General features: G+C 40.7%; 1 protein-coding gene across 5 annotated transcripts in view; it reads right to left on the bottom strand.

The window, feature by feature from the left end:
- Window positions 1–3,690: 3,690 nt before the first annotated feature.
- BMPER (BMP binding endothelial regulator) overlaps window positions 3,691–25,263 on the bottom strand; it is a 156,164-nt gene continuing 134,591 nt past the window's right edge. For all 5 annotated transcript variants that reach the window (XM_063325511.1, XM_063325514.1, XM_063325512.1 and 2 more), the window contains 2 exons: window positions 19,292–19,422; window positions 3,691–13,038 (listed from right to left, as the gene is read on the bottom strand). In XM_063325511.1, the coding sequence (XP_063181581.1) occupies window positions 12,857–13,038; window positions 19,292–19,422 (313 nt within the window). In that variant the 3' untranslated portion in view covers window positions 3,691–12,856. The remainder of the gene's footprint in view (window positions 13,039–19,291; window positions 19,423–25,263) is intronic.

The raw sequence follows: 25,263 nt of genomic DNA on the forward strand, positions 1-25,263 counted from the left end.
AATCCAGCTGTATTTATGCAAGCATAATAGAGACCTCCCTTCTAAATAAATACAAAAAAACCCAACTCCTTTTAACACCTCCTTTCTAAATTTCACCTGCAGCCAAGCAGTTTCCCATCTCACAGTGTCTGAACATACCTTTCTAAGGAGACATGTGTTAGACTATAAATGTTGCTGCAACTTACCTTGGTTTCACTTTCAGTTTTTCTTCTCCCCCAGAAACTGAGACGCTAAATACAGCTCCCTTAGCTTTGAAATTTCCTAAATACAAAAATTTTAGAGCACAAGTTCTGATCGGCTACTGGTAGATACAGCAGTAAAACTTGCTCCTTTCAGATTGATCAGGGATTTGCTCAGTGAGTCTTTTAGTGCTGCTTTACTCTTACCATCCTTTGAAGCAAGTCTGTGGAGGGCCACATCTACATTTCTGGTCAGCTTGCAGTAGGACATTACTGTCTGTGGTAGGGACAGTAGAAGCAGGCAGGAGGACTTTGGCTCAAATGGCAACTCTCTCTTGAATACCTTGAGAAGACTCAAGAGAGAGAAACCCTGTCATTCTCCATACCAGCAAGGGATATTCTGATTTTGGGAGGAAAGGAGAAATTGCCTTCACCATTAAAATGGGCAATGAGTTCTACATCGTATGATACAGCCATAGCGATCCTACTTCTTCTGTGACTTCCCCCCCATCACACCTGCATACACATATGTGTGCACACACTTGGGGCGATCTGATTCCATGCCCAAGAGCACACCCTTTCAGGACTGGGTAAATCATGCTTTCTCACTGCAGCCCATAAAAGATTTCTTTTGCAGTCCACTTTGGCATTTGCCCAGTACTCTGCAAAATGGGACTGATGAGAGGGGAGTAGATGCTATACATTTGTGACAGATTAATATACCAGTGAATGTTTTTCCTACAGCTTTATAACTGTAATGAATTTGCACCTTAAACAACACAGTCTGTTGCCTGAATTTGTTGCAAAAACTTCAGGATTAAACTTGGCTTTCTCAGCGGCAAGCAAATTAAAATGAGAGCAGTATTGATTATTGCCTCAGCAGCGCTGTGATCTGCTTGCAGCGGCCTGTGGAGAATAGAAATTTAAACAAAGGGAGAAGGTGGGCCAACAGCTGCAGATGGTGGTTAGACAGAGACTCGGTTGCACACAGGCTCCCAACGATCTTGGCTGTAATCGCCTACTCCTCAAAATGTTCTTAGGATGATGAAACAGAGGCTCCTTTAATTGTCTGTTGTAATAATGGTTTCAGAGAGAATTTGGCCATTTCTCCTTGGCTACGCCTCAGATAAATTCACATCATTTCCCATTGCCCATAAACATTCGTGCCGTCATATGCCAGAGAGATGCATTCTCATTCCCCCTTCAGCTCCAGAGCAAGGAACAAGGGCCTCTTCACACAGCTTGCACGTGTAAGGTCCTGGTAGATCTTCAGCATCTTTGCTGAATTGGTGGCAGCTTTTCCACTCAGGCCTCAGCGGCTACGAGTCATAAATGAGCAGCTCACCTTTGCTCTAAAACCTGGACTCTGGCTTGGTTTAATCAGCAAAGCTGATGGGTTTTGTTCCCTACCTGGACTAGTAGGTATGATTCATAACATCTTGTGGCACCATGTATTTTCAAAGTTAATCTGATCAGGCCCATATTTGAAATCACTCTGTTTTTGAATCCTAGTTAATCTACTGCAGATGTGAGACTTCTATATCCAAGGCCAACTGGCAGGTCATCATGTGCATCCCTGTGCAGATGCTGTGGAAAAGCATCCAATTCATGTGTTCAAGCTCTTAAAGGAGTCTTAACACCGGCCCTGGGCCTGCAGCTGCATTACCTTGACTTAAAGGCTGGCTTGGCTTCTAAAACTGCTGCAGGCAAGGATGAGGACTGCATCCCCCACCACTGCCCATAAGATGTATGGGTTCCCCATCCCATTCCACACATGGCCGATTGTCTCAGTTCTAATATGGGATCAAGTTTTGACCCTAAATTAGAGAAACTGGGGCAGCACTGCAGTATGACTGGCTATTTAGCAGGCAAGCAGACCATCTGAAAAATGCTCCATTCTTTTACATCAGTGCAACTCCAGAGATTTTAGGCCAATTATGTGGACATGAAAGGTCTTCTCAATGGGTTTTGTGTGGCTGTTGCTACAGCTCACAGTCCGCAGCTAAGTACCCTTCAGGGTTAAGAAGAGATCCAACAAGGTTGGGTTTGATAGACCACTACTGGAGACTGGTGTAAATGTTTGTATTCCTGCTGTTCATACCTTATCAATGCTTGTGCAGGAGGAATTTCCCTCTCCGAGATGTTCACTTTCATCAGTAATGCAAAAAAATAAGTGCTTTTGTGTAAAAAGAAATTACGCCTTTTGGAAAAAAAACAGGTCTCAAAAAGAGTAAAGCCTAGTTAAAACTTTACTATGTACGTCAGTAAACTCTCTTTAGCTTTCTGACTCATTGTCCCCCTTCATTTTATTCTCTTGGCTCAGGGTAGCTTATGCTTCTATTTAATGACAGCTGCCTTATTAGAGATAAATCTCAAGTTTTTGACACTGCAGAATGTAAATAGCACCTCGGAGTCACAGCACCTTTCTTATCTCGCTAATAAGATACCAAGAGGGGAAACAGTGACGCAAGTTCTGGTTTAGTCCTAAGACAGGTCCCACCCACGCTGGGAAAGGGCTGCCCAGAGCCACAGCACAGGCTCATCTGTTGGTGCCAGCAGACAAAAAAACCCTTCTTTCACTGACAGGTAAATGAATGAGAGTTCAGGAACATCAGACTAGGTCTCATCACATCGTTTTCTTCTTATTCTTTTGTCCATGTGGAATGTAGTACTTGGGAGCTTGGATCCTTCCCATTAGTTAAGTAAACCGTGATGAGGCTGGAGGGAAGGGGCAACAACCAAGAAAGAAACAATCCTGCTAATGCCTAATTCCTTTCCAAATGTATAGTTCCTTATAGCACACGAGAGGCTGTTTTGGAAGAACTCTTATTGTATCCCCATCCTTCAAACATTGTGCACATCGTGTATATTGAAGTCAGCCCTCTTGGGGGCTTTCCATTCAAATTGCTGTTTTTTCATTTAGAAGAGACCAGGAAGCATGATTAAAATTCAAATTGCCAGGCTTTGCTGTTTTCAGACATTGGTTGTAAAGCGTATTTGTTAAGCACCATCTGCTGTACATTCAGAAAATAGCAACTAAAATCGATATTCTCTTTCCAGCTTTTAAATCAAATTAAAATTATTTAAATTCTGCCCACAATCAAATACATTATTTCAGCTCTGGAATGTTAAAACTGCATTTATATAGTTCTTCTATTGCATTATCTATCTATGCACAGTTACATATCGACCACAGACCAGGAGAGACACTTGGGGGAGAAACTGCATTATGAAACACCATGTTCTAGAATAGGACAGTGGAAGGAGATGGAGAAATATTAGCGATGCTGAGCCTGATTTCCAGATGTACTAAATAAAATAGGATGAATACAATTCAAAAGCATTGTCTTTCAAGGGCAAATTTAATGTGTGGTAACCGCAGGACACGATGATAAGAACAGAAGCTATGCATCAGTTTAAAATCCTAAATGGGGATTATTAGCTTTTCAGTATGGTTTAATTAGCAGAACAATTATTACCAATACTCACAAACATCACAACTCTATTGATGGTGAACTGTAAGTGACGAAGAAAAGTACTCCAAGCATTAGTCTGACTTAAGTGAATAACCTGAAAGGCATAAATAAACCTAGAGACTATTTAAATGAAAAACAGCCACTAGGCTTTTTTCTCAGCTTCTCTGTAAGCCCTTTCTTCCATATTTTTCTTAAAGAACACTTTTCTCTTTGAAGAAGAAATAAAAAAAAATGAAAAAAATGGAAAAAAAATAGTGTCAGAAGGTGTCTAGCTCAGAACGTGTTGCACAGGAGCAGGGAGGGAAGGATTGCTGCTGTGACGTGCAAGGAACAGGCTGCCCAAATGAACAAGACAGCAGGAGTGGAGGGGCCTAAGCCCCAAAGGTGCTCTGCTGGAGCTCCTTGTCCTCTTTTTCCTCATTGCCCTTGCAGCTCTTCTGCCTATCATGCCTTAAGAGAGCTTCTCATTTTGTACCTCTGCTTCCATTCCAGGGCCACACTGGATCTACCCAGCAATGAATGTGAGCCGCGTAGGTTGGAGGCCATCAACGGCAGGACCCATAAACCACATGTTGGAGGGGGACAGTGGGTGAGGCAGAGGGACAGCAGGGAGGTGGGATTTTGGGGGTCGAGGCTGAACACCATCCTGAACCTGTGGATTGTATCCTGGTCTTTTCTAGGGGTTTCCTATGTAAAGCTGGACATCTTTGGTACTGCATCCTAGGCACTGAGGGTCAGAGCACTTGTAGCTGCAAGAGGTGACCATGGGACCTCTACCCTGTCCCAAGAACAGTTCAAGTGCTCTGAAAAAGGTCAGTCTGTAAAGCCTTCATGTTGGGCAGACAGATGTTCACTGTTTTTGAGCTTAATTATGTCAAGGGCCAAGTGAAGTCTGGCAAGAGAGAAGCGAGGATAAAGTCTGTAGACTGCGCTCCCAGCACTTGGGAGGAAAAGAATACTGCAGCATTACTGCTGCATCCAATCTGGGGAGGAAGAATAATAGGGAGTAACCATCACCACTGAGTGGTAATTTGGGGGAAAAGTTACATGTGACCATGTAAGTAGTCACCTGGTACACTAGTATGTAGGGCCAGATCACCCAGCCTTTGAACTACAGACCTTGCCACTTCTGCCATGCCCTCCCATCCCCCTAACGGAACAAAGACTGGTGAGATGAGCCTGCCCTCCCTAAAATGAACATTCAGCATTTCACAATACTGAAGCAGCCTGTCAGTGAGGACTTAACATCAATATATTTAGTCCAGAACAAGCAAGGAGTCTCATAGCTACAGAGCATGCAACACCTGCAGTCCTATGAATTTAAAGCAAACAAGCTCCCGAATCTCTTACCTTCTACGCTCTCCTCATCTCGGTCCAGGGGAAGGAAATCCACCAAAGAAGGACACCTTCTTGCTCAGTGCAGAGCAAGGCCTGCTCTCAGCCCTGGCCTCTTGGGTTCATGACGGTCTTACCCTTTTAGAAGTAGGGCAGGTTCCTCTTTGCAAAAAAATAAATATACTTGGCAACTGCGAGGCCTGATCTGGAGCCCAACGGACATTAACAGGAGCCTTGTCCAAGCACAGATCAATGGATTTCTAACAAATTCATTGTTCCTAAAGATTCTGTGATTTTTTTAAAGCATTATCATTTCTGTTCCACCCATGGGAAAACTAAGGCAAACAGTGGTGAAGTAACTTGGCCAAGTTGATACCACATAAACAATTCACCAGCTGAACAAAGTGTCCCAAAATCCCAGCTCCCAAATCACAGGTAAAAGTAAAGAAAAACAGTCTGCACGGCTCCTCCCTCCCCTCCCAAGAAATAACATCAGTTCCTAGGAGAACACCGTATCAACCATTGTGCGGGAGATGTTGCTTTTCTGAGTCAGACCTTGCAAATCAGAACAGCAGTTTTCACTGATAGCTATGAAATAATCAGGCATCAATATTTATCTGCATAAAGATAATAAATATTAAGTTTATAAGGGAATAAATAATGTCTTTACAAACATACTCATCACAATCCTACTTTTACAAAATTATATTAGTACAATATTCTTGCAAAAACTGTATAGACACTCAAAGACAAGCCATGTCAAAGTTACTGCACAGTTTTGCAGTTCTGTAAGATACATTAACTACATAATCGTTTTAAATTCAACAACGGTATAAACTGAGACATACTGAAGACAAAAATTTAGTAAAATTTTAAATAGATTTCATATTTACATGAATGCACCTCAGGTGAAATCTGTTAAAAATTTAGCATGAGTAAGCAAAGCAATTCTAAACATTAAAATGTAAACATTCTGCAGTGATGCTCTTGACACTACAGAGCATTCTCCACAAATTGCATATAAAATATTTCAAGTAACCCATCCATACGTTAATGGCTTCAAACATCTAATATATGTGATACACACTGTAATTTTCCCTGCAGCTTCTCTTCCCCTTGGTCATTTGCAGGGTAACAGTTAATTATAATGAACAAGAAATGAAAAAAAAAAAAAGAGCACATTTGTCTTTTGAAATAAGTATAACTGTATGGGTTCCCCTAGAGTTATTCTTGATGCACACCAGCATGAAGTCAGGGCTGTGGATCAGACATGGTGGGGTTCAAGCACCTCCACATTTATACCCCAAACTAGCAAACAAACGTTCAGGTGCCTAAGACAGGAGAAAAAATTTCCTCCAAACTCTACTTACTTATTTCACTCCCTGCAAGACACAGTGAAATTTTAACTGTAAGAATTGCATCAGCACTTATCCACTTCTGGGTTTTGATCCATATTCTGTAGAACCCAACCAAGTTTTTTGTTGAGTGACACTCAATGATAGTCATTAAAGAAGCTGAGCACTTGAACTAAGTGTTAAAAAAAAATCTTTCGTTTCTAGATTTTCTTTTCTTCATCAGTTTCTATATTCACTCTTCCTTTTTCCTTATTAGTACTATTTTTAAAATTATTGTGAAAGTAAATTAAGTAAAACAAATCACTTTTTCCCCCTTCATTTATAAAATTACTGATTTGGGCTTTTATTCTAATACAATGTTATCAGTGTTTTATACTGAACTATAGCTAGAAGCAATTAGAACTCTTAATAATTGAGGGCAGCCACACCACAGCTATAAAGCCAGGATGGTGCTAGTATGATCTCGAACCAGTTTAAAACTAGTATAGCTAGCAACAGTTAACTCACTGAAATTGTTCCCTACTTTTACCAGTGCAAAAGAAAAAAAAAATCAAATTCCAGTATGCCCCTTTCTTTTAACAATAACAAGAAATAAAATAGGGTAGGAAATCACAATGTAATGTAAGAAATTATTACGTTGGCATTGGAAATCAATAGAAAAAAAATTCTTCGATCTTCTAAAGTCTTAAAACAAAAGGCTTCAAAAAGCCTTGACTTCTATGATGTTCAAGCAGTAGATAGCAGCATGATCATAAAATAGATCTATGTCTAGAAATCATGAAGAAATAAGAAATATCATGCTAGGAGGTTTAGTACTTGATCCTGCCAGATGCTGAACACTCTGGCCCTGACCCAGCAAACCATTTAAGCATATGGTTAGAAGTCAGCATGCATGTTGCCCCATTGAAGCAAACGAGGTTATTCAAAGTTTGAACACATAGTTAAGTGCTTTGAGTGATTGGGTCATTAAAGTACCAACCACTTACTGCCAGAATATAAGGCTAAATTACCGCTATGAACAGGTTGTTGCAGAGCTGTCCATTACGAGGCTTACATACCGTTCTTTGAGGAACACTTTGAAGCATTTCTTCACCACTTGATAAGAAAAAAATGTGGGTCTGTCTGGGTGGGAAATTCCTACATTCCCTTCATTTCACTTGCATGTGCAAAACCAAATTATATTGATGCCCAGGTATAAGCATCGCTTAGGGAAATACAAAGTGCTATCAATGATAATGGTAATTACACAATGCCACCACTCTCCCACCACACACACGCCCTCCATTAGAGGCAATTTCCTCCTGTATGTAGGGCTAGCCCTAACTGGTAATGCATAATGACAAGGGTAAAGTCAAGCAAAAAGCAAATGCTACGTGTCTCATTTAACATTGCTTAAAGTTTCCAAGATGCTGCCTGATGCCAAGCAATGTTGATGCCTGGTAAAAGCAGTATCGTCAAAAAGGAAACTTGTGCCCTCTTAGTAGAAAGTAGAACTTGCAATTTTATCTCAAAGCCTGGAACAAGACTAGTTATAAGAGTGCATTTGTAGCCTTCGTCTGACAGTTGTAGACTGGGAAATGATGTGTGTTCACTAAAACACGCATCCTGGAGGAAACAAAACGAGGTTTGTTGTGCTAGTGGAAGCACAAGAACCGAATTCTGCAGACGTTTGCCTCAGCTCAGCCCAGGAAATAAGATTCCTTTCTTTAACTTTGTTGACTTCTTCTACTGTGATTTAAAGGTTGAGAGAAAAGTAGGAATAGAAGCTCATGGTTTTATTTTAATTATGGATTTCTATACCTACCAATATACACCTGTTCTATTCAGATCTCAACATACAATTCCGCTGTGGTTGGTTTTGGTTTTTTGGGTGGTTGTTGGGGGTTTCTTTGCCCAGGGAGTATGGACATACTTTGCCTTTGTCAGAGAACACTTTCAGTTTAGTTCTTCCCATTTAGAGGTGAAAATATCCACACAGAAAAAAATTCCTCCTTTCTCATTTGCCTCTTACCCCTATTCTGCCATCCTGACTCTTTACTTCCTCACATTATTGTACCATCTTCATTCAAACACAGTGCCATGGCCATCCAAGGGATCAAGAGCCACCTCGTGTTCATAGGAGAATCTTATTTTGTTGTTAGAGACACTGTTTGGTGCTCAGGTGTCATGGTGATTATTGCACTAGAAATACTAATCTGTGCAACAGCGTTCACACAGAGAGAGGAGGAGTTCTGTAATGGCAGCACAGTTAGGCCTCTGTCCTGAAAAATTTGCAGTTGTAGACAAGAAATGTTCTGTAAGGAAGCAGAAACTTCTCTTTTGCCACAGGGCTTTCTAAAATGGTAAAACCAGGGATAGAAGAACAAGCATTTGATCAGCAGTATGTAACATAAAGTTCCTGTTTGTCAAATACTGAGACCTTGGCATAATGCCCCCTTAAGCTGGGACTGTTCCTGAAATACGTGAAACATCTCACGACTTCAGTGCTAAATACTGTTGACTGCCTCTCTTTCCAGCCTGTCCAGCTGCAAATGCATGGGCTGTTATTCTCATATCCATTAGCTCTGACATAACCTTGCCCACTTTTGATGAAGGCAAAAAAATTACCCTTATACAGTCACTCAAGATCAGTCCAGCTATTGCAAATGTCAGGTTCTGTCAGTGGGAGGCCAAGCAGTGTCAAACTGTATTTGAATCCTGTGTTCAAAAAAAGAAGAAAAGCCTCTGATGAGAACAAACTTCTTTTAGGATATCTACTGGAAACTACTGACGTGATGCAAGGATAGGGGTATGATATTAAGAATCTTTTCATTTTTACTCCAAGTGCATATCTTACTGTGCAGAAGAAAGGTGTTCTTGGAAGATGTGGGAGTACCTACAGCATCTTGGGCTACAACTCAAATTGCTCTGCTTGGCTATGGCTTGTCTCCATGGTTTATAAGACTCAATATATATGACAAAAATAGACACAATTGAAATTAAACGAGGAGGAAGTAAAAGCTGACTTTCAAGCAATGATATGTGAGATATGGGACAACCTGACGCAAAGCAGACCTGAGTAGATTGGTAAAATACCAGCTGACATTCTCCTGGTGAAGTATGGCATTTCAGAACACTTTCTACCCATAAACTTAAAAAAGATGCATAAACCCAGAGCCTCATTTTCCCAGTGAAGTACAGAATACTAAATGACTTGCCAGGGAACACATTGCAGGTTAATGGCAAAGCTATTGATCCAAGTCTTTCCTTGATTCCATCCACTGGATTACAGAGCTATTTCTCAGACTTTCCTTTTGGATCAGTTTTTGTTGGAACCTCTGCTCCTTCAAATATATTTCACCTTACAAATTGGCACAAAGTTGTATGCACAGATTGACATAAGCATAATCAAAACCAAAATTTACACAACCATCAGTTTTGCATGGTGGACATACCATATGGATTATCAACCTTACTCTATTATTAAAAACACATTATTGCAGACTAAACACATTTAGCACACTAAAATTGGATTATCAGTGAGTTTTGTCAAAAATAAATCCCCAGTGATACACAGGAAGTTTCCAGCTCTAGCATCCTAGGGGTAATATTTAATGAGGCAAGACAGCAGAATTAGAAAGCACGCTGCGCTAAGGAGGAAGATGGGCTGCAGCCCAAACCCTATGAGGCCAGTGGTAATGCTGTTACTGGTGTTATTGGGCTAGACTTTCAACTTTTGAAAAGCCTGGGAGAGGCAAACAGAAGAGTGGAGTGAGACAGCCTCAGCTGGGACCGATGTAGTCTGAATAGCTCGGTTGGGCACAGGGTAACTATGGATATGGGTATAAAATCTGTGCCAAGTTGAAACTCGGGGACAATTTCTAGAAAAGCCAAAGTCCTTTACCTTAGACCGTACATGTGAACTGAGCAGATGACAGCTCTTACTGTTGCCTTGAAAACTGTAGAGTTTGGAGGAAAAAGCTCTACAGCACCATAAAGGAACAATCAGACAGCTTAGAGGTAAAACCACATTCCTCTCCCTCCTCAGTATGCATCACTAAAGCAAAAAGCAGGGGGCTACCCTTAATTAGGCAGATGTGAAAAAGCTAAACCGAGGAATGAGTCCTCATTTTGAGATGACCCGTAGGTCAGGTTTCAAACTGAACCATTTTAAGATTTAAAAATAGAGTTCATCCTACAGATAGACTGAAGTCACCTCTTCACCTGGCGTCAATTAAGCATTGCTTGAATGCGATCAGTGGACTGAGAGAGCTGGAGGGCTCTCCTTTCACCTTCCATTCACCTTCATCAGTCAGGAGAAGAAAAGGGAAGGACAGTTCTAGACACCATTCATGTATGCAATTCACTTTGCCTGTATTTTTGTTTTGGAAACACTGAGCAGTAAGTAATGAAAATCTATCAGTAATGAAAATCTATCCTAAACTAGAGCTGGGCAAATAACCTTTTAATGGTTTAGACCCGCCTTTCAGCATTGAAAGCTCACAGGCTGAAATGTTCTTTGGTCTAACTGATGCTTTAAATTATTTTAATGGCTGCCATTTTATGTTTTAACTCCTTGGACCAACTGCAATTGTTCTAAATTTCAGCTTCGCCATTCAATTATCACATGAGCCACATAAAACTCTTCCAGTTTCCTGCTCTGATGGGATCTGCACATTTGCAATGCTGCTTCCCAGTGCACTTGTGTATGTGGCTTCGAAACCCTCTGCCAGTAAAACCAAATTATTTGATTGTTCCGAGAAAACGAACACAAAGGGGACATAAAAAGATCAAGCTGAGTTTATTTAAGATTTGGACAAATGTCTGTGGAACGCTCCTGGCATTATTTGCCCAGCTCTTTTTTACACTGTGGTGGGGCAGCATTTTGGATAGTGTGGTGCCTAAGCTAACCGGGCTCACTCAGCATCTTCCTCCAGGACGGGATCACAGACAGGTTGTATAACCCAAGCGTGTTGCACCCACTCATTCACTGTAAACTCAGGCCCTGCGAAACTTCCTGGAGAGTGAAAAATTAGAGGAGAAAATTGTTCAAAGCATTACAATGTGCAATTTCAATGCGAGGCATAATGGAAGTAGCTGTGTGGGAGGACATTACTTCATTATAAACCTAAATCAGATGCCCAAAGATTTCTGTCATCTCCAGAGACCGTTCCATCAGGCTGTACAAGAGGTTTTCCAGTGGAAGAAAAATAGCCCTCCGTCCCTTCAGGGTTGAGAAAGTTGTATGGCTTTTTTAACAGTTTCTAATGAAATCCCATATTATTGCTTCTCCCCTGGGAGACTTCAAAAGTCATGCAAACTTCACAGAGCCCACATGTTCATAAACCTCAAGCAATAGACCAGTAAGGAAATAAACTGCAGTTCTCCAATTAGCTTTCGACATTCTCTACTGTTTTTTTGGTGGGGTGAATTTGTCTTTCTTCTAAACCATGCTGATAAATTAAATGAGTTACTAAACCCGGCATTATTTCATGTTTTAAGGCACACTGAAATCAAACACTCCAATTCACAGTGGGATTTGCTTTCTGCATAATATTTGGGGGAAATATGAAACAAACCCAGCAGTTTCAAACATGTTAAAGGGGCTAATACGTACATGAATATTTTCTTCAAACTCCTTATTGTGTATTCATAGCTACTGCCAAACACAACAACAGAGACGGGGTATTAGGATATGAAATGGGAAGTGGTCAAATTTTCAAAGTGAGCTGCTGGGTGCCAAACACTTTTGAAAATCTGGCCCCTGACTCTTTGGTGCCGTTCCAAAAAGAAATATCTCTATGCTGGCAGTTGGCCAGCCAGCTTTGGAAATCCTTCTGCACAGTTATTTCAGTAAAGCATAAAAGCCGATCCCCAGCTTTCTCTGCCTGATTAAGCACTGTCACCAATCACTATGCAGCTGTAAGGTACGCATGAAATATTCCTAGATAAATCCTCCATCTCCAGAGAAATGTGTTTCCTGTACAACTGTAAATCCAGGTTCGGTGTTGAAACTAATCCAGTCTGGCAGCGCTACGGCCCTAGAAAAGTTTCCTTGGAAACGACAAACTTATGCAATGGCAAAGTCATCCAATCTTTTCATGCCACTATATTATATTAAAAACACCTGGTTTATTTATACAATGACTTACAGATCAGGGTCCTAGAAATAATAATACATAAACTTTATAGCAAAAAATATACATATAATAATTCATCCTTCTATGATATATAGAAATGATGTATATTTGTGTGTGTGGACATATATATAAATATATGGGTTGTACTTACGTTTAGGGCACTTGTGTATAGATATGTGTATCTACATACACACAGTATACATTTATAAATCTTTCCAGGTGCCACGTGTGTATACATAAACACACATAAATACACACACAGGTATTTACACTCTGTGAGTAGACGTGTACTTTGCAGAATCTGCACACCAACAGCTGGAGTCCTTCACTGGCTGTGAGCGTCGACGGGGTCAGCGACACCCACGTTAGTGTCCGCAGAAAGAGAACGAATGTCATCGCTGTGGGCACAGGACTGGCTTGATGCATCTTCCTTTGTGAAGAACTAAATTTGCCGGGCAGTGGCACCCTGCGACGCAGGGCTTGTTGCATGGGCCAATCTCGTTCCAGTTGTCACATGTTTTGACACATCCAGGACCGCAGGTATCATAAACTGCACCGTGTTTACACTGGGTTGCTGAAAGGCAGTTAAAAGGAACAAAATATGCATGTTACATAGAGTCACACAAGGAAAGTTACATATCTGTTTGCCTGGTGTCTACTGCAAATATCAAGAAGCACATTTTGGTATGACGATCATCTAGAGGAAAAAATTTCTTGTAAAGAGATTTCAGTATATTAAATGCAACTTTAGTTTACATCACAAATACAAAGGTAGCAAAATTCCTAATCAAAAAGGTATTAAGTTCCTAGCAGTCTTGAACTTTTTGAGAATTTTAACACCGCTGACGGTATATAAAGCTTTGGCAAGGTTTCTATCTATAAGCAGATCTATGCTTTATATTTAAGGCTTAGCATTGTTTATTTCTTACAATGACTCTTATCAAAGATTCTTGAAACATTTACAAGGACAGACGGTTATTATCAGTCACACTCCCACAGAAAAAAGAAGATAAAGGAACGTCATTCACCATTCAGACTTTCTATTCCTAAGATTATACTTTCAATATTGCATATTGCAACAAACCAAAACAATGCTGTTAATTCAGCAGCACCATTTCTAAAACAATTTTTTAAAAAAATGAAAATCAGTTCTTTCCACGTTTTATGCTATTTTACCAAGGGATCACTGAGAATGAGTATTCTTGTACTTAATGATTCCAGTATCTATTCATTGATTTATATAGTTGACAGTACAATGCATTTCCAACATAAGAGACCACTGAGGGCTCAGCTAAAAGCACTATACCCCCTCCAGATCAATATTTAAACTCTTAATATTTTATATCCTGCCTTTTTAGTATGGAGAATAATACATGGTTCGATAGCGAATAAAAGCCTGTTATTCTTTCTAACAGCTATGCTGATGGCAAAAACAAGTACTGATAAAATAGTTTATAGATGGCAAGGGACTCTCAAGCATCCAGAATCACCTCTTACTATTTACAGAGAGATGGTTCCATTAAGAAGGTTTCTTCCATTTTGAGAGAGATTGAAGGTCCAGATTTTTTAAAGAACAGTTCTGTTACGGACAAAAAAATGCTGGTTTGTTGTAAGGATTTGCCTTAGAGTGCCATTACAGTTCTGTTATTATTCATAAAGATTAAATATGTATAAGAGTGTATCACAGAGGATGGAAGTCTTCGTGCTAAGGCATCATAAATTTAAGGGGTTCCTCTTCACCAGTAACAAAGTGATCTTCAAAACAGCATCAACTTCTTGCAAATTTCACTTCTTGTACATTTTATGACATTTATACCTATGTGAAAAGCACCCCTAAAGAAGGAATTCTGGCAAGAATGCATACAAAGTTCTTAGGATGCAGATATTAAATAGACAAACAAAAAATTGGAAAAATAGGATAGTGCAGCAGAAAATGACCATGGAGTTGTAGAGAATCAACAGCTGAATGTTAGATAGATATTAGATATTAGGTAGATATTAGGGAAAAAAAAAAAAAAAGTCCTCTAGCTTTAAGCATGAGAAAGCACAGGAGCAAGCTACCTAAAAACCCTGTGAGACATCTTTTATTGAACATAATTCTAGAACAGATTGGAAAAAACATCTTTCAGCAATGTTCTAGACAGATAGGTTTATTCTGCTTGTGGGCATAGATCTTTTGAGAACTTTTTTCCAGCTTTACATTTCTATCTTGCTCTGCAGGATAACTTTTATGCACGTTGAAGAAGCAACTAAAATGAAATTTAAATGACTAAAGGAATAACTAAAATGAAATTTAAATGAAATGGGAAATTTAGAAGGTGGCAAAAACATGCACAAAATATTGAGCATACAGTGAAACGTTATATTCACTTCAAACTCTGCACTTGCACAGTGTGTTAAGAATAGAGACTGAATCTCCCTAAAAGGGGAAACAAAAATGTGCGGAGTTCCCAGGAGCTTTGCAAACAATGTATTAACTGTCTAGAAAAGTAGACCAAGATGTTCAAAGACTGATAGCGATTGTCCACACACAACGTGAACTATCTTAAAGGGGCTATTTACTAGAAGCTTTTTCTCCCTCCTCTCCGAAAATGAGTTTCCCTTCAAAGGATCTCTAACTGATCAACGACAAACTGAAACTTTAGGCTTCAGTACATGCAGTTTCCATATAGAAAGGTCTGTGAGCTTCAGTTTTCAGGCTGCACAGGTTTCATCCCACAAAGCTTGACTGCAGTAATAGCCGGCCTGTTCATTCCATCTGAGCTCTGTTTGATGCCTCAGCTGGTGGGTTTGAGGAAAGTTGGCTGAGGTCTCGTTTCCACTTCCTCATCTCTGCCCCAGAGCAAATGAGAATATATTACAGTCTGCCCTCAGCAGCCGTGGCATCTGTAAGCACTCCGCAGCTCTGCTCTACCACACATGGATGTGGTATGTCAAAACACCTCCTTCTCCTTCAGATGATGCCATGTAGAAGATATGATGACTTTACTTTCTGCTGTAGGCAGTCTATAATGGCATTATTAACTCGCTGTCAAGGGAAAAATCAGAAAAGTACAATGGCTGCTGTTTAAGTTCCCTGGATGGCTTTTATTGTTGAGTGTTTCAGTTGTTAACATGTGGTGTGATTGATCCAGAACATTCCACTTCATCAACAGTTTAAAAAATAAAAATAAAGACTTTCTGCAGTAGGCTTCCCAGGGACTGCTGAAATGAATCAGTACCATGTAAACATGGAAAACAGAAGTGATGCCTTTGCACCCATCTTTTAAGGCAAATTCCTCTCTTAAAGAACTGAGCTCTGTTAGTAATAACTTCCTTAGTGCACTAGCAAAAAATAATCAAAAACCCAACCCCAAAGTACAAAAGTTACTAATAATACTGCATTTTGCAATGTTACCAGTCCCAACAGGATTTTTCCACTCTTCTTCTAGAACATGTGTTTGGCATGACAGATGTGAGCTTCCTCAGACCGCTTTCTGAGCTGGCGGGATGATAGCCAGCTCCAGTCCAGAAGCCATATAGTCGCATAAATACAGCACTGTGCCTGAGCTAATAAACCCTGCCTAATAAGGCTATACAGTTTTCAGACCAGAGCTGGTTTATTCCAGCCAGTTTGGCAGTTTCACAGAGAAGGCTTGTATCTGTCTGCGCCTGTCTTTGTAGACACGGCCGTAATAATTTAGGAGGAATTCTTGTTCCCCAACACAAAAGCCAAAATACCTAACATGGAACTATTGAAGGATTCCCTTGGTGGATGATATCTGGTAAATCTGATTCCCCAGAAATTTTTGAGCTAATATTTGTGCATCAATGAATCATTCTGCTTCTTCTGTTAGTGTTGCACAGTTTGGGCTTTTGAGGTGTTTTGTAGGACTTTCAAACTGCATGCCACTCATGGTGCTTGCAATTCGCATCTCCTTCTAACACAGTAGAAGGCAATAGATCTGGGCATTGACATTGTAATGAAACACTTCTGTTAATCTTTTCAACTTTCAGGTTTTAATGAGTTTCCACTGAAAAGTCACAATAGCCTTCTGATACATATTCATATGGAATAAAGCTGTTAAAGGAAAGCAATATATAACTGGGAAAAGAGTGCCTTTGGCCAGAAAATTCCACAGCAGAGAAGAGGGGACCCAGGAGAGAAGAGTCAAAATCAGATATACACTCATCCTCCTCTAGTTCAACTGAACGCATAGGAAAAAGAGAAAATTGTCTGTTGGAGCATGTCAGCACATCAGTGCTACCATGTGCAATTTGCACTTGAATGAAGTCCATACCTGCTTTTTCTTCTTGCCTATGTAGTCATGCCCATGGCAGGGAGCTATTGCCATCTGCCATCCTTGAGTCTTCTTTCTCGCAGTGCTCTCAGAAGTTCAATATTAAAGTACTATGGCCCAGGGCCTTTCACCACTTCAGTTTATTTAAGCGCACTTTATAAACTGCTTGCTTAGCCTTTCTTGAGCTAAAAAAACATCTTCTTTTTATCTCCTTTCCTTTTCAAATCTCTTCCTTCCATTTGCATCCTTTCTTTTCCCTCTCACATGTATCACTTTCTCTTATTTCTTCTTTCCCTCACACTGGCTCTCCTGGTTCTTTTTCTTCTCCTTCACACATCATATTTCTTCCTGTGCCCATCCTAACAGGTCTCACTCCCCACTACATCCCATGGAAACCCATATTCCTTTCCAAACCCTCTCAGTTCCCATGCGGATCTCAACAACCCTTTCCTACCCTCACCATTTTCCTTACTCATTAGCTTCTTCTCTTCACCCCTCCGGCTAAATGACAGCTGATATTCTCCTTATAGAGCCAGCCTCAAAGCACAGCAAACCTTGAGCAGCAGTATTTCACGAAGGACTTAGAGGAGGATACACTGCCACACTGGGGGAGGAGGAAGAGCATGCAGGGAACAGGACATGTAATTCAGCCTCCTGAGCATCCTGTTTGGCTGGCCCTCCAGACAACACACGCTTTCTAAAGATTATAAAAATGAGCTAAGCGAACGGCAGTCAGGGTAGAGGAACTGGCAACCACACAAAATCTGGTTTTATAACACACAAAAGAGTAATTAAAACCTGACTTTACTAATAAGTATACTCCATTTTCATCACAACACAGCTCTTCCAAGTATCCCACCAGCTATGAAATGTCAAACAGGAAATGAAAGTCACAGAATGCTAAAGTTTTATTACAGATATATTGTTTCATACCCAGGAACTTTTATCCGTAATTAGGACACAATAATTGTAACTACAAGTTTTGAGGAGAAAAAAAGTAAGTTAAAAATTAAAATCTTGACGCTGGCCACTGGTAACATATGAAGTGCAGTGGATGTACTTTAATTTAATGCTATCTTGACTGTAGAAGATGGTACTACTTGTTTGACATTGGATGCTTAAGTGTTTTGAGGGTACTTGACCATATACAGCTTATCTGTATTTTCTGCTTAACAAGATTTCCCCTTTCCCTCTAGAAGTCTGCAGTCTGCACTGAGATTAGAAAACTTGCGTGGATTTAAACACTTCTTTCATTAGCTTTAATGGAAGATGTGTGTTTAAATTCCTTCATAATGTTCTCTCAAGGACTGTTTTTGCCTTTGAAACTTTTCTTGTCTTTGGTAAAATGCCAGAAAAAAATGTGAAAAGAAGCCTCAATTAGTTAAGTCGTGATATGCCAACATTTGTATAAACTCCTTAAGACACGGACTGGAGTTTTTATTCTCTTTACAGCATCTGCCACAGCGAGGTCTCAGTCTGAAGTGCTTTGGTCAAAAAAAAAAAAAAAAAAAAGAAGTCAGAATGCTTGTTTCAGGTTCTGCATGGATCTCCTACCAGATCAATAAATTAAAATTACACATGTTATTAGTGCTCTCTGAGACCACATCCTTGAACAGGGCTTTCACTTAGTGACACCCTGTTTGGATTGTTCTGTGCCTTTGTAAGAAAAAAACCCGAGCCTTTTGGGAACAGTCAATCAAAGGTAATTTGCTCTGTCACTCAGCCATCTCTGCTATCATGCCTTCAACAGAAAAGGAAATTGAAGTTGAGAGAGTAGACCCTGAGCCACACACAATCACCAAAATGGACCACAGAGTAATAGCTCTTTGACCAGCACCGAGTATCCTTCTCTCCATTTTTTTTTCCAACTACTGTCAATTGCTTTACATAAATCTGAATACATTTCCAGGCAAACCGATGCCATTATAGAATGTCCTAAATTAATAAGACCATCATCAGGGGAAATAATCATTTGCAATATTGCATTTTACTTCAAGTGCCCATGACCGCAGGCCACCACTTCTCATGGAAACAATTACTCACAATTACTTGCAATTAATGCAGTCCTAATCACATGGGCAATCTGGTCCAAGTACCAAAATTAATGGAGGTTTGCATTTTAATATTCCCATTAAATACATTCTCTCTTCTTCCCTTGTTGAACCTATTGCAACCATATATGCACATTGTCTCTGGAAATATAAGTGTGCCTTAACAGGAGGTCAAAGGAGTTTAAATGTTACCTGCAATCAACTGTTTACATACTCTGAAAGAAAAAGGCAGGTACTTCTTCATGGAAGTACATAAAATTAAGATTGGCAGCATTAAAGGTGAAAAGATTTCCAGCAAAATAAACATTTCTAATATTTGATGGTTGAAAATCTTTCCTGGTAAGGTCTTTTTCCATAACTCAGAATGCAACTTCCCTGCTGGTGCAATCCCAGTCCTACCTAGCTGGTTCTTTTTTGATCCTCCTCCACCAGAAAAAGGATAGTTGCCTATTAGTCTATGTCCTGGCTTATAAAGAAGCAATCCCAAAATGCTTACCTGCACAGTTCTGCTCCGGTACCCACTGGACTTTCAGCCCTTCCCTCTGACAGGCTCGGGCGTACGCCAGGAATGACTCACAATAGCAGTTTTTATGGACTGGGCACTCACACATGTCTGTCACACAGGACCTGCAGAAAAAAGCCCCAAAACAAATAAGCAAGGAAAGCTTTGGCAGATGTCTGCCCGAGGTTTGGAGTTGTTTACTTTCCAGTCACATGGAATCCAGTGCCACAGCAACTTGTGCTAAACGGCAAGAAAGTTAAACGCGTCTCTGCTGTCACATCCCAAGGGCTCATCTCTTTTTTGATGTGAGAGAAGTCTCTTTGGATGGCAGAGAAGTCTCAAGAGCACCAGGAAGATAGATAACCATGCAGAAACAGGTAGGTGAGAAGACCCAAGAAACGTCAGGCAGAGAGGACTGAGACCACAGTGGGAGAAAGCAAACTCCATTTTTCCAATGATTTTGTCTCAACCCAAGTTAAAGACTTCTTTCTTATTCCCTGGAAAGTAATAATTTAATAATTTTACCAATAATAATAGCAGAAGTGTTAAGTGGGTGGCTTCTGCAGGCAATGAGCACATGCCCTTTCATGCACGGGATGGAGAAATGGTGCCTTCTCTCCAGGTTACCTCCAGCCTCTCCCGGCTTTGAAGGCCCCAAAATAGCTATATGCCTGTTTTCTCAGCAGCATCACTACTAAGTGCCAGACTTTACAAGACTCCAAAGGAGCAGGGGTGATGCAGCATAACTGAGCAGTTCTCATGTTAGGAAATCCCTCAGGCGCTTGTTAACACCACCATCTTCTTCCATTGCATAAGATGGAATCACCACAAAACATGGCAGGGAGCAAAGCTGCTAACATGGCCCTTAAGTGAAACTGCTACTGCATATGTCACCACTATATTTCACGTTAGCTCATCCAAAACGTGTGCCCATTTGGCACAGACCTAAAATATAACTGGCAAAAGCTGGCGGATTTGCAGTCGGCAGTTTCTGCATATGCAAAATGCTTAGATACTTCTGCCAACGCAGCAATACAAATTCAGAAATGCCGAGTATCTGCTGCTCCAAGTGGAATCAATAGAAGGCAGGGACAAGACACGGGGAAGACATACTACTCGGCCCTGTGAAAATCATGCCCTCAGTTCCTCTGGTTTCCACTGAGGGTGCTCTGTGCACGCACCTTGTGTGTCAGTGGGCAAGAGCCCCCTGCTCCAGGCACGTCCAGGGACTTCTCCGTTCCTGAGAGGACAAAGGAAAAAGCGAGCTCTCCATGTTAACTGCTCTTGCTATGGACCAAAAATTCAATTGTCTATAGGCTTAATTTTCCAGAAACTGAATAGGTACTAGCTTGGAAAAGGTGCAAACACCTCAGTCAAAGAAATCAGGAGCTCTAATGCCCATACAATCCCAAGTCATTGGGAACCCTTTATTCAAAATGAGGAGAGAGGATTAGTGGTCCTTTGAACACAGACAAGCTTGTTTCTGAATATCCACCAGTGCCCCTTAAAGAGGAGTATTTCCCCTTGCCAAAGCCGCTGGCTATTTCTGTGACCATTCATATGGTTAAACCTGACAGTTCTGCTTGACATTTACATGAACTTTTAATCATTTTACTCTCAGTGGACCCCCAACATGAAATTACCTAAAAATCACTGTGACAAATAAGCAACATAAGTGCTAATGTAAAAAGGTTACCTGTCCTGCACTTACCTGATATATACGTACTGTAGCTAAATAGAATTGCTTTGGATCATATATATAACATGTTTTTATTTACAGACCACTGGTTTTCATTTGAAATAACTTTACTTTCAAGGGACAATGTAATTTCATGTGGTAGGTCCCTTTACATCTTTCCCAGTAGCAGATGTTGCCGTATGGGTATCAGAGCTGATAGGCTGCAAGGAACAGATTAGCACAACATCCTTGGCGTTGTTTGATGTTGTTAGTTGATAAAAGACCTTGTATAAGCACAAAGGGTCACCTTTTCACATGACACACTAAATAACTTTACACTGTTCCCTTTGGCCACAACATGTTTGTGATCTCTTGCTAGCATCCCTGCAGCAGGCACTGCTCCATATACCCCACACCATTTAGGAGGTCTATGTCTCATTTTACAGTGAAGTAGATGCTTGTTTGCTACTGCAGCAAATTATTATCACAAAGAGAGTCTGTAATAATCTCCACAGAGAGAGTACATTATCAAGGTACCATTTCATCTTTTTGTTTCTGTGCTAGCCTCCTTTATCAATCACATTTTACTGCCCTCCACTCAGATTTAGTTACTGTTAATGCCTGCGGTGTTTAGGGGTGCTTGCCAGTGCCAGCTTGGTTATGTGTTCAGCAACTTCCTGCCTTAGAAATTATAAAATCCCAAACCTGAGGTACCCACTCTGCTTTTTATAACGTAAATACTTTTTTTTACCATTACTCAGAGGGGGACGCCAACTTCTGCACTGAGTCAATCCACCTTCAGCTACCTCAGGTGGTCACATCAGGGCAGGAAATCTCCAGGCTTACTGTCAATCACCCAGTCTTTTTAATCATTAACATGTTCATGGCAAGGCCAGCATGCACCCTGACAAAGCCTGCGCATGGTCTGGGGTCTTAGGGAGGCCAGGGCACCGATCCCAGTCTGCAGGAGGGCAGCCACGCTCTTTGAGGGTGCAGAGACTTTAGCCCCTACATGCACGTTGCTGGCACAACACCATTAGTCCTTGGCATTGAGATGGCCTTGGACATCCAGACAGACTCCAGAGTGAAACACCTCCACTTTGGCTGGGATCCGCACTACTTTTGCTACAGTGTTCAGCACGGGTGTCCACTAAGGAAGGTAGCAAGCCACGTGCAACACAAACAGTCCTCTGATTCATTACACACCTAATTGCTTGTGTAATTTTTCTTTTCCTGAAGAGTTTAATCCTGGTGACAGCTGCTGGGCTCAAGCCCTAGGCTTGGCTGAGGAGCAATCATCAATTGTGGTGGTTTTATTAATGAATTACAATTGCTAATTGTTTGTAAGGTTAAATTAATTAATTAAGGTTAAAATGATAGTAAAGGAAACTTTATGCACAGCTGCCAAGCCTAGTCAATAACAATAAAACCTTCTTTTCATAATGAAATTCCTTGCTGTCAAGTTTAACACATTAATATTAATTGTAGTTAGATGGATTAGCGGTTGGGGGAGAGGGGTCTTTTTATAACGTTTCTGAAATCAGCAGAGAGCAGGTCGTAGTTCGTTTGATAGCCATTGTGAGAGGCAAAGGGCAGTTCTGGGAAAGGACATGGAAGCAAAAGATGTCCATCCTCTGGGGGCTGGCTAGTGAGGGGGAGCTGGTGATGGCCCATGGGCAAGTTTGACTTTGTGTCTGTATTTTTTTCAAAACATGTTTTCTTCTTGCATATAATTACATTTCTCACATTCATTGTTGTTACAGTTGTATTAGAGGGCTATTACGGGATGCTTCATTAGGTAAATTTAAAAACTGATTCTGGTGTGCTGTACTAATCCTTTCCTCTTGCAAAAATCTTCAGTATGCCCACAGGTTGTTTTTTTCCCCTTTCCAGTGATTGATACATTTCAAAATTTATTCTCTACTACCCCAAATTCTGCCTCCTCTTCATTCCTCCTTTGAAACTGATAAATAGATTTGGTGACACTAACTGCATGTATGCAGAGACTTATCTGTAATCTAACTGTACTGTTCAAACAACAGAAAAATAGGCTTCTAGTAAAACTTTGGAATTATACTGATAATGAAGCCGTACTGACAAGTTACTATACTGCACACTCACAGAGACTCTGTGCCACAAGGTATTGTGACTCTTTACCAAGACCAAAACATTTGCTTAAATGAAGTAAAATTAAGAATACATATCAGAAGCTTAAACATCAAAGCATTACAGTCATATAGAAATAATCCTACAGGAAGACTGCAGTACAAGTTACTTATAAAATGAAGCCATTTTACCACCTAGGGAAACACACACGATACTTCAGGCAGTCTTAGCTCTGCCCTCAGTGAAATCATAGAGAGATGCAATGATGTTGCGGTCCAAAAGAAAATTACATTTCTTTTAAGGACATATTTACATTTCTAAAAAATACTTGGCTGTGATGGTGCACTTTATCTGGAGTCCCTGCTCCAAATGAGCGCTGGAGCACAGCCAACCTCTGAGTCCTCAACTGGTACCAAGCGCCTCCCTGTGATACCTTTTGATGCTGCCTATGCTGCCCCCAGGGTGTGTGTCAGAGATGGAGCTAATTGGGTGTGTATAATCACAAACTGTTGCAAGGGGAAATCCATGAAAGTGAAGGCATCCGGCAGCTGTGGGACACACCCGTGAAGGAGACAAACACACACACACACACACTCTGCTGCCACATCTTCAAAGCGAACTGGATGAGTACAGTCCTTCAGCAACAGCCCTTTTTCCCATTAAACCGTGGAAAGTCTCCAAGTCCCACAAAGGGCAAAGAATCGAGTCCTGTGCTACACGCACTATTAAAAAGAAGAAGAAAAGATCACAGCAATGAAGCCTACAGCCTTAGTCTGTGCCACGCGGGATTGAAATTGCAGATGTTCACTCACTGAACATCAGCAGTTCCTCTTCCTTTGCAGTACACACAAATCCAAAACCAGAACCCGCTATTTTTGGAGGGACTATTTCTTTTTGCATTTTTTTTTTTCACATTTCACAACAGGAGTGTGATGCAGTGCATTTTTCAAACATTTTGGTACCTTCAAGAAGTGGCTCTACGCAGATGGAAAACACATCTTCCTCTTTCCACCAGTAGGTCTCAACTTTTCAAAAGCAATTAAAGATAGTGCATGACTACATCCATTTTATGCAGTGAAGAGACATCAGGCAGTGAAGAGGTTTGTCCCGTGTACCGGGGATAAGCCGTACACTTGCAAACTCCAGAGCCTGAAGGGTCATCTGCCTACAGAGGAGGATTAATTTCCAGCCTCACCATCCTGTGAGACAGACTTCTTGAGATAACTTCTTATTGGGTTTGCCAAATCAAAGTTTTAGTACAAGCTTTGCCTAATTTAGCACTGGCTATGAAAATAGCCATACTCTACACAATCGCCAGTTTGGATTCCCACAATCATATCAGAGTGCTCACAATTCAGCAGCAACACTCAGGATTTATTATTCCTGATCCAAAATTAGACCTCCTTTCTCTTCCTTTACAGGAAAAATAAAAACCAATGGCTTCTGTCCGTAGTCATGTTGTTACAAGACAATTTAGGCTGGTTTTCCTACAAAGTTTCAGTGAGTTGCCATTATTTATGGCCCCTGCTAGAGAAGTCATTTCACAAGGTAAGAAGATGAGAAGATGAGCCATATACCAGTGTAAAATGGAAAGGCTCATGCTGTTGCTATTGCAAGCTCTCTCTTGACTGTATGTGCATGCTTAATCTTACTGAAGTACTGAAGCACTGAAGCACGGTTTGTAGAGCTGGAGACTTTTTATGTCTCTGAGGCTTGAGATCAGAGGCTTAAGATCATTCTCTCTTTCTTCAGAATTTACTAACATTAATGCAAAAGCAGCAAATAACTCATGAGGAAGGTAATTTTGGAGGCTGCTGAAAACACAGAAGCCCTTACATCTATTGAGTATTCATACAAAGCACTTGCCTGGGGAACAGACTGTTTCATGAAGCAGAGGCAGTCATTTTCAAGGATCATTTCTTCCAAGAACAGGTAACTATATCTGCACTCCCTCTGTGCTTTTCCTACACATCATAACAATCGTAACATTGCCTTAAATTGGGGATCTGATAAAAGCATTCATAACAAAGTTAAATCACCAGTGCCCTGACCCGTTTTTCCAGTAAGTGGGAAAGCGCCCAGAAAAAGTGGCAGGAAGCACACATGCGCTTTGTAGTGGAGACTCCCCCATGGTACAGGAACCCCCACACTGCTGAACTGCCTCCAAAAAACCCTAAAAACG

This window comes from Chroicocephalus ridibundus, chromosome 2 (genome assembly GCF_963924245.1).
Source record: "Chroicocephalus ridibundus chromosome 2, bChrRid1.1, whole genome shotgun sequence".
In the NCBI taxonomy this organism is placed as follows: domain Eukaryota; kingdom Metazoa; phylum Chordata; class Aves; order Charadriiformes; family Laridae; genus Chroicocephalus; species Chroicocephalus ridibundus.